Source organism: Vigna unguiculata, chromosome 6 (assembly GCF_037176805.1).
Source record: "Vigna unguiculata cultivar grain cowpea cultivar isolate G323 ecotype 2 chromosome 6, ASM3717680v1, whole genome shotgun sequence".
Lineage (NCBI taxonomy): Eukaryota > Viridiplantae > Streptophyta > Magnoliopsida > Fabales > Fabaceae > Vigna > Vigna unguiculata.
Genome location: NC_140797.1, coordinates 3,349,956 through 3,360,399, shown reverse-complemented (window position 1 = coordinate 3,360,399; position 10,444 = coordinate 3,349,956). Strand labels below are relative to the sequence as shown.

At 34.1% G+C, this 10,444-nt stretch overlaps 1 protein-coding gene across 2 annotated transcripts; it reads right to left on the bottom strand.

The window, feature by feature from the left end:
• Positions 1 to 3,453: 3,453 nt before the first annotated feature.
• Positions 3,454 to 10,024, bottom strand: LOC114189230 (Cysteine proteinases superfamily protein). Of its 2 annotated transcripts, none has more exons than XM_028077947.2 (10): positions 9,816 to 10,024; positions 9,414 to 9,624; positions 7,429 to 7,502; positions 6,901 to 6,955; positions 6,696 to 6,770; positions 6,142 to 6,215; positions 6,004 to 6,052; positions 4,289 to 4,373; positions 3,835 to 3,891; positions 3,454 to 3,704 (listed from the first exon to the last, which is right to left on the bottom strand). In XM_028077947.2, exons 2-10 carry the CDS (start codon positions 9,579 to 9,581, stop codon positions 3,661 to 3,663), a joined length of 681 nt encoding a protein of 226 aa, XP_027933748.1. In that variant the 5' UTR covers positions 9,582 to 9,624; positions 9,816 to 10,024; the 3' UTR covers positions 3,454 to 3,660. The 2 variants fall into 2 exon arrangements, with proteins under 2 accessions (XP_027933748.1, XP_027933749.1); XM_028077948.2 differs by having other exon boundaries at positions 9,414 to 9,590; positions 9,816 to 10,007.
• Positions 10,025 to 10,444: the final 420 nt, after the last annotated feature.

The following is a 10,444-nucleotide window of genomic DNA, read 5'->3' as shown; positions in this document are numbered from 1 at the left end:
GATAAGTGTGTGGGTATGATGAGTGCGTATTTTTGCCCTCATTCAGTGTTTAATTGTGGGTATTTAATTGAATTTGTGTGTTTAAGGATTGATTTAATTGGGATTTTCTATAATTGGGTTTATTGAGCATGAGATACAAAAACATGTTAAAAATAGCTTTTTAGTTGCATAAATGTTCTTTGGATATTTTGAGGTGTGTTAGTGCAGCTGCAGCTAAGTTGAGCTCATGGAGGTGGAAATAAATTGATTAAAGCTTCATGACACCTTAAAGATAAATCCAAGAATAAGAAATTATCAAAAGCACAAAAATCCAAGCCAAGCATTGAATGAAGACGACAAGAAAAGCTTGAAAAAGTTAAGAAGTTTGGCTAAACCAAGAAGAGAGGAAAGAAAAATTGGACCTTGCAGTTTTCTTTATCTTTATGATAGAAGATAATTTGGGAAAATATATCTTTAGATATTTTATTTGATATTTTTAAATAATTATCTTATTTAATTATATCATAAAATATTAAAAGATAATAACTACCAAATCTTTTTAAATATGACAAGATCTTCTTGAATCTTTTTAGTTCTACAACAAACAAAAATATCTTGAAGATATTGGATTATTTAGAAGATAATTTAAGGAGATTGCAAAAGGTTGATTTGGAAAATTAATACAAATACTAATTGGAGATAATTTATCATATATTAATTATATTAATACAAAAATACGCACTCATCACCTTACATTTCAATTTCTTGTTTGGAAAAAAAATTTGAATATATTGTGAGATAAAATTTAATTTTAACAATATTTATTTTACGCTTAATTATATTTTGAGTTCATGATAAATTTGGAAACATTCTCGACAACCCAGATGGGTCGGGCAGACCCAACTACGCAGCCGAATTGGTTAGACCCGACGACCCACCCGAGCTGGACCGACCGGGAAGCCCAGACAGGCTGGGAGGCCCGATGATCTAGAAGCCTGACGACCCATATTGCACGATTTTACCGTCAAGTTCGTCAATATGGCTTGGTCAAACCCGTCTAGGTCATTGGCCCAATGCTCTAGACGGGTCGGACGACCCGAACGAGCCCGACGACTTGGACGGGCCCGACGAGTTGAACGAGCCTGACAATCCGGATGGGGGCGAATACCTGGACGGGTTCGACGATCCGGATGGGCCCGTACACCCAGACGGGACCAAAGACCCGGACGAGTCTCACAACTAGGATGGGCCGAGGACCCGGACAGGCCCGACAACTCGGATGGGCCCGATGACTTGGACACGTTCGACGATCCAAACAGACCCGACGACCTAGACGGGCTTGAGACTCGTACGGGCCCTTTCAAACTGTTGGGTTCGTCGGGATAGTCTGGCCCGTACGAGTCATCAGGCCTTTCTGGATCGTCGGGACCGTCTGGGACATCGGGCCCGTCCAGGTCATTATTCTCATTCGGGTCATCAGGCCCGTCCAGCTCGTCGGGCCTGTTTGGGTCGTTAGACGTGTCCAAGTCGTCAGGCCCATCTGAGTCGTCAGGCCCGTCCGGGTCCTCGGGCCCATCCTAGTCGTCGGACTTGTCTAGGTCTTCGGGCTCATATGGGTGTACAAGCCCAATGATTTGGAAGGGTTCGTCCGGGTTGTCGGGCCCGTCCAGGTCGTCGGGCTCGTCCGGGTTGTTTGGCCCGTCTAGGTCGTCAGGCCCGTCCGGATCATCGGGCTCGTCTGGATCGTCGGGCCCGTTTGGGTCATCAGAGCATTTTCGGGTCATCGGGCCCGTTTGGGTCGTTAGGCCCGTTCGGTTCGTCGGGCCCGTCCGGGTTGTCAGACCCGTCTGGGTCGTCGGGCACGTTCGGGTCATTGGGTCTGTCTAGGTCGTCGGGCACGTCCAGGTCGTCGTGCCCGTCCGGATCGTCTAGAATGTGAGGTTGAGTGAGAAGAATTTCAAATTCCACCTATTTTGAGGGTATTTGAATTTCTACTAATTTAGCTAATTGAAATCCTTCAAAAAATTGCTTGCATTTGAAATGCTTTTTAATTTTTCTATCCAAACAAAGTATTTCATTACAAAGAAATCTAAATTCTTCAAAAGAATGAATTACTTAATTAAAATACTCTATCCAAACACACTCTAAAGTTACCGGCCTAGACCGGTTACTCTTTAGCGGCTTAGGCCGGTTGCTCTTTCAGCGGCTTAGGCCGTTGTTGCTCTTATTCGCTTAGCATATATATGATGATTGTTATTATTTGCGTCCTTGGTGGTTACATAGACGGGTTTTATGGTTATTATTTGGCTAGGCCGGCTAGGTGTGGTACAAAAATTAACGACAATAACCAAATTAAATCATTTTTAAGAAAATGATGACCAAATTGAGACAACAAAAAACTTGAAGACCAAATTGATATTACTTGATAAATAGAAGAACAAAAAATAATTTAACTAAATAAATACAAAAGCCTTAGCATTAGCCTCCTCAACATTGGTAACCTGGTCGTAAACCTCAGAAGCAAAAAGGTAGGTTTCCTCTCCGGCCCTCATATTTCACAGAACTCTTTTATAACCAAAGTCTACTACTTCTTTGCCATTGTGCCATAGTCCATGGGTAATGGCTTTTTCTGTGAGAATGTCCAGTTTTGCCAAAACCATGTCACAAGGCATCATGGGAAAATGTTATTCTTGGAGGTGTTGAAGCCGTGTTTTGACCAGAGTAGACACGAACACGAAAATTAATCGGTATCATGTAATATGAATTTCATAATAACATGTAATAATATTTAATAATAATTAAATAATAACATAAAACAATAAACGAATAATTGAATAATATTGTTAATAAATTAAATAATAAATCATTAAAAATAATATTTCATTTAAAATTGTAATTCAATTGTGTCAAATTTAAATAATAATTTCAATAAAAACTATAAATTTTTTAAACTTTTAAAGATAAAAAAAAGTCATTACCCATTTCAATTTCATTCTTTTTATAAAATTAAGATTCATATTGTCAGCGAGAAATTTAAAATTTGAAATATACAAGTAACTATGTTAGAATTTTAAATTTATAATTAATTATAAAAGAAAACCATTTTTTATGAAATTTTTTAATGTCACTGAACAACTTTCACTTAATTTCACAAGAGTTTACATTTAAATTGAAAACAAATTCTAACAACGGAAAAATGCAATAACATAATATTACTAATATAATACTGATAAAAATTTAAATTATATAAAATAATAACAAATAAATAACTAAATATTGATATCACTAATAAACTAAATAATAAAATATTGAAAATAATACTTATGTCAAAGTTAATATCTCTGCAACTGCGAGTGAACATTGTTAAGTTAATCTTAAAAAAAGAATTGGTTATGTCAAGTCGTCGAATCGACTTGAAAAAAGATTGTGGATTGAACTATCCTAACCCAATATTATAATTGATTCAGACCTGAGTTTTCTATAAACACATCTTAGTATTAAATCAAGGTAACATACATCATCTCATAACATACTTATACTCCCACTTGGTAGAAAATAAGAACTGTACAATGATAAATTGAGAGTTTAGTTATACTTCTGTGATTTGTACAAGTTTGGTAGTTGCTAAAATAATATGCATAAACTGGCTTTTTTAAAACGATTCCATAATCTGTCGTCAGTCTAGAAGAGCCAAAACTTTTTCTTTGGTACTATAGGAGGAACATCTGTAATATCATTCAACAAATAAAAGAATTAGCTTATTTGTTTAGCATCACTTCTGAAGGTATGAAAAGAATACAGCCATAGAAAGAACAAAAATTTATTTCAAATTTATTCTACTAGGCATATCATTACCTCCAGTAGCGTACAATGAGTTATAGTGCACTTCACTCCAAAAGCTTAGCCATAGCTCTACAGTTCAGTAAGAATACAATCACAACCAAAAAAACATAAAAGCTAAGGATGGAAAATAGTTCTTGTGGACTGACTTTTCATGATATAATGATTAAAATACCAAATCATTTTCACCCAATGTCTAAAAGCTAAGTTCAAGGGGAATGTTTATTCCCACTCACTCCTATTTTTTCTTTTTTTATCTAATATACACTTCTTTTATTAATCAAACTAATAATTTAGAAAAACGTTATAAAATTAACTCAAATGGAAATGGGAATGGGAATGGGAAAAAATACAATCGAGTGACAATAGGCGGTCCCTATTTTAAGATCTCTTTTGGTAATAAACACCACTACTAATACATGGCCAAATGAAACAAAACATTGCGCCAATCAACATTAACAATACTTGCCTCTAGTGGGATTTTTGTCAGTAGGAAGGATCTCAACATAGCAAGTGTCTCTGAAAGAGGTGACTAAACAAACTTTGGCACCAAACTGAAGAAAAATCCATTAGTAATCAGAAGTCAATTTTAACCGTAAACAGCAAACAAATCCAAATATGGAAATTTTAAATAAACAAATGCAAATTACAAAAGGCAATGGATAGTAAACCAAAATGATCACCCTAAAACTGGGAAATTACAAGGGAGGAGAACAACAAATTGTTACGACACAACATGTGACACAAGTCCTTGATCAGAGGCCAACCCCAAAGCAGAAGCCTTGGGTTGGAGGGCCTCATCATGGCTTAGATCACCTAAGTAACTTCCTCTATGATCTTCTGCTCTAAAATAGCAACTAAATATTTTCTAACAGGTTATTTGTCCTTCTCCTACTCTTAACTGAGATGGCCTACCTAACAGGGTTAATTGTAACAGGAGCTTCCAAACTCAACGTGGGCATAAGAACCTTATATTCCACACAAAAAGTTACAACAAAATGTGAGCCTAATAGGCTATAAACTACGACAAGTCTATCTATTCCACACAAAACAGAATTTGGATTGACGTAATTTATTGGCATTATTGTACGGATTCCATTGTGTAGTCCATACACGTGGTTTTCGGTATCTCGCATTTATTTTTCTCTCTTTCAGCAAAGAAGGAATGAGCATACAATCTTGGCCTTAAGTGCACCTTAAATTACTCTAGATCACATGGGAACTTTGCAAGGCAGGAATTAGCTGGTGTATAGGAGTCAAAGCCCTACTCATGAAGAAGTAAGAATTATGACCAACGGTAGAATTGTGATTCTGCGTATGGGCCAGAAGAAGTGGAGCAGTGATAGTAATCTATCTAACTTCTAAGTGGGATACGCCCAAACAGTATAGGGCCTAATATTATCTGTTAGTGGAGAGAGGTGCTGCGTGGTTCTGTTATATTGGAATTGGAGAATCGTTTGTGGGGGGATTACGTAAGATTTGGAAAGAGAAATTGGAGTCAAGCCTCCGATTCATATTGTATCAAGTAGCCTTAGGATCAAAATACGTCTCCCTCCTATTTTAAGGAATTAGAAAATCCTGCAGAAATTCAGTTTTATTAAATTTTCTTAAGTTTTCACATTTGAGTAACCTCATTGAGTTATAAAACTCTCTCTTAGTCATCTTTAATTTAACAATTCTAGTAATGACCAATCATAGTTCTTCAAGGATCTACTTGCTGTGGGAAGATCATCTGAAGCTGTTGTAATTTTCAAAGTGCTCTTCATAAATCTCATGTTCTCAATATTTAAACTTTAGACTCTTGGAATGAAAATGATTTTATATAGGAAGAGGAGGACCTTTCCTTCGTGAAACTCTTTATTTTGGTAAACAAAACCCATTTTGATCACTGAGCTTGACTGAAAGAGAATATGATATACTTCAGTTCAAGCTTTCATTCAAGATTTTAATATTACTATAACTTTCTTTAGATATAGTAGAACATAATGAAACGTTAAAATAATTTTTGGCTTGAGAAATCACATAATTATGGTTTTTCTTTGTCTGGGTAAACACTGTTCTCTTGATGGTACATCATAGTTCTCAGAATGACAAATTGGCAACAAATATGTAATTAAGAGGGAAAAAGTATGAAAGTTGTTATAATTTCAGATAAAAGATCTATAGACTTTATAGATAACTTACACGGTCTGCAGCTGCTTGTAGTGTAACATGATCACCCCATTCCCCTGATCTATTGGCAGACAATACACGGATATTAAATTAGTGTTTACTATAAGTGCTAAATGCTCTCTAAAATCAAAGCAGAATTAGTCAGCTAACTTTTTCATCTTCTTCAAGTAGCTTTTGTACTCCATTGGTACATAACCTTCATACAATTTTTTGTGATGCTTTAGCTGGAGAAAACAAAACGAAAAAAGGCAAATGAGAAAGATGAATAGGAATATAAGATTAGTAAAGAAACAGACTTTAATGCCTCCCCCACTCAGAAAGAAGAATACTATTAAACACTGCCCAATTATGAATACACGATTACACGCATATAGCATGAAGGGAAGAAAAAGGGCTAAGAGTGAGAGCCATGCAATGTTTCATTAAAAATTTTAAAGATGTGGCAAATCAGGAAGGCCAAAATTTTGGTGTTAAATTCAGATTATGATTGGAAATAAAATACCTAGAACTAAGGGGAGAATAAATCAGAGGATGAAATCAATTCCTGATAATTTGTTATCTAGAAATAGGCTGTTATTATTCCTTTTCTATTTATATGCTGTAAATCATTAACGTGAGAATTATAATAAAGTTTTATCCCCTTTCTACTTACACAAAATAACCAGAGAATAAAGTGAACTAGAAGAACTATGCAACAAACACACCTGCTTTATAACCTGCCTCCTAACATGCTTGTGATAATCAGACTTGCGGAACAGCTGATCTGCTAATGCTCTAAACTGTCCGGTAAAATTTTGTAGATATTAGAGAAAATATTATCGGAGGAAAAGGAATATATAACAAAAGTACCAAATGACAAAGAAACTGTAAGGTGGCATATAATTTCTTTTTTCCAGAAGAGAAAAAAACCTGACAATTCCCATCACCTTCCATCTGTAGTTCTGCCAAACCATATGTAACTAGCCTGTAGAAAATGTTGGAGCCAAATTCTTAAGTAAAACAAAATACATTATGTATAAAAGATACAAAGCAAATAATTTGATCCACACAAACTATGCCCTGTCCGTCGCTTCTAAACTATTATCATTGACACGTAACGTGCACAAACTTGTCAATCAAGTTATAACTTGAATTCAGCTTGCGTTCCTTTCCAAAAAATGAGAGAAATACAAAAAGCCTCATGGGAGTTGAAACATAGAGCTATGATAGAATTCCCAAATAGCATATTATCTATCCTCCTCATTATGTTGAGAAGATTGAACGTGTTTGCTTTTATGAACATAAGAACTTGATTAATTTCAATTTCAACATACAAAGTACAAGGAAGGAAATGTTGAATTTCATCGAAAAGACAAAGCAAATGTGTAAATAAAACATATAATTGGTCTGGTAACAAAACTAAAATAAATCAAAGTACATTAAGCTAGTTCACGCAACCTTTCAGATAGCCTCCCGTGGTCTAATGTTGCGTCATTTACATCAGGAATTTCTCCATTAACACGGGGAGTGTGCTGCCAACATACTGAATTAGTTTCTCATCCCAATGCCGATAGTAGTATACAAATACAAGAAAAGGCATAACAAAGGGTGTAGGTTAGAGTAGTTTACATGGGATATTTGTATGAGTGGATTACATGAAAAATTTCTAATAGGTATAAATTCAAAACATTTGAAGATATTGGTTGAGAACACTCTAGTGACAATTGATAATAAAGATCTGAGATCTATTAATCTGTGACAGCATATTTTTCAGCAAGTTACATTTGCATAAAACGCTTCCTGACTTCATTGCAAAGAATAGTTTTGATATTTGCTTAAACAATCAGAAGAAAATCAACAAGAATTTAAACGGTAAATGTGGAATCCCTTCAACAGCATTTGTTGAATGGTAAAAGGAAATTATGTTTCAATTTCATTTTTTAATTCGGTCATGGGTAAAAACAAAGAAGGTGCAATGTTGTATATCTTTAAAATTATTCAACATTATTCCTTCATAAATGATTGCTACAGAAAAACCAAACATTGCATTTTCAAATCTTGGTTAGGGTCAAGTTTGTAGGTAGTTTTTGTCCATTAAACATTAAGTTTCCATTGTCAAAGTATCCATCACCTCAATTTGACAATTTATTCATTATTTTTCACATGATTAAGGGGAAAAAGAGATTGCTGTATGTTAGTCCATATGGAAGGGACTATGGTCCCTTAAGCATGTGGAAGGCTCCACATTCAATTTAAAAATTTCACATGAAAAGAAAAAAACAATTAGGAGATTACCGTTAACTATATCTCGAGAGAGTAGTTTCTCGCTGATCTCTTACTTTATCAAATTACAAAAACAAAAAAAAACATATAATTAAGGGTGACAACAAGGTTTAAACATATTTTTATTCTGATATTTTACTTTTGTGTACAAAAGTGTAAACTAGAAGAATTTGCATATCACTTATCAAAGGGAGAAATTTGAGAATTGCATCCAGCTAGTGTAAAGGAGTTGGCATTCAGATTCTTTAAATGAGTCTCCTTAAAAATTTTACTTATTTTTAACTGCTCTATCTAATAATAGGATATGATTTTAATATTTCATTATACAAGCTTTCGTTCAAGTTTTCAGTTTTGTTTGGAGAGACTAAAACTACGTTATTTTATATGAAATAAGAAGAAATAAATAAAGATTTATAAGAACTAAAATAAATAAATGGGTAAATAATCATTTGAGTAGGCCGGTGTTAAATTAGGCCCTATCTAGAAGAACAAAAATTCTTATCTGGTCATTGAATGTGTAAAAAACACCATATTAAGACAATTTTCTCTTTAAGTTTTAATGTTTAATGATCAATTTCACCCTAAATTGTATTTTTTGACACCAGTTTGATATTAAGTTGTAAAGTTCATTGACCAATTTGTACTTTTTACAAAATTAAGGACTAAATCATTTTTTTCTTTAAAAAAATAAATTGCCACTATTTAAAAGTTCAAGGACTAAATTGGTAATTTAAACGAAAAAAGACAAATAATAATGCATAATGGATAAATAATCAATTTGGTCCTTAATGTGTAAAATGATGGCAATTTTGTCATTGAAGATAACGAAAATTTTGATTTAGAAGTGGATGTATAAAAATTATGAATTAGTCCATGAACTTTAAACCCCAATATCATATTACTCCAAAAAAAATATAATACAGTGTCAAATTGGTCTTAAAATTCCAGCTTAGTGAGAAAACGATCTATGAATATTAACAACAACACGTAAATGTAGCAGTACTAAGTCTGATTTCTGTTCCTTCAATAACTAAATCACCACAAGTACACACATTAAGGACCTAATTTATACCCTGTACAATAAAGCATGATTCTGATATTCAAACAAAACACATGAAAGGAAAAGAAAAGAAAATAAAAGCATGATTGTAGCATCTTACTGGAATGGAATCTAAATGTGAAAGTCTCTTTCCAAGCCTGTTGTCTGCCTTCAGATTTTCATCCTCTGCCAATATGCTTGCGATTGTTTGGTCATCCTCTGTTTCCAGAGATATGCTGTTCAAACTTGAGCTCGAACTCCCACTTCCATTCCTCAGCTTCTCGCTCATACCTCCCTCCTGTTATTTCAACACACCCAAATCCAATCGCAATCTATGCATAACAAGAACATCAAATATTCAACAAAAATCCAGTAAAATAATGAATTCATAAGAACTGAACACAATCAGGATTTAGAACAATGATTTCTTCACTGTAATTATCTCACAACAATGCAAACCACGAAAGAAAAGCGAAGAAAAAAGAAGAAGAAGAAGAAGAAGAAGGTGTGTTTGGATTATTACCGTGAATGGGTTCCGTAGCAGAGGAGCAAACGAAAAGGTTGATGCGAAACCAAACAGGGAAGGGTGGGATTGAATAAGAGAAGAAATGAATGTGAAAGTTGGAGAGAATTGAAGGGAAGAAAAGTAGGTGTGGTTTAGGAGGAAAACAGTTGGCTTTGGGAAAGGAAAAGAAAATAGCTACACGGCAGCGTTGCGTTTGCTTCAGTTCGCCACCGTTTTATTTTGATTTTTTCAAAATCTTCCAATTTGACCACTCCGTTTTACTTCAAAATATCACTTTCTACTTCTTAAAATTACTTGGTGAAAAACCGTGATTTAGAACGTCATTTTAAGGCTACCTTCGCCAATGAAAAAGTTTGAACCGTAGAAATTTAGAGCTTTTACTTTGTTCTATTTCCAGTTTGGAAGTTTAAACTCAAATTTATTTTGTTTTGAAAATCATAAATTTTTATTGAGTTATAAAGCTACGATGTTTTTAAAGTAAAATATAAAATTTTCCTTTAAATGAATCAAATTTAATTTTTTTAAGGATTAAATATGTTTTTATCCATTAACCTTAAGTAAAAATTGAAATTAATTCCTCCTCCAACTTCTAAAATATATGCATTTAATTTCTTTTTCCCATATTT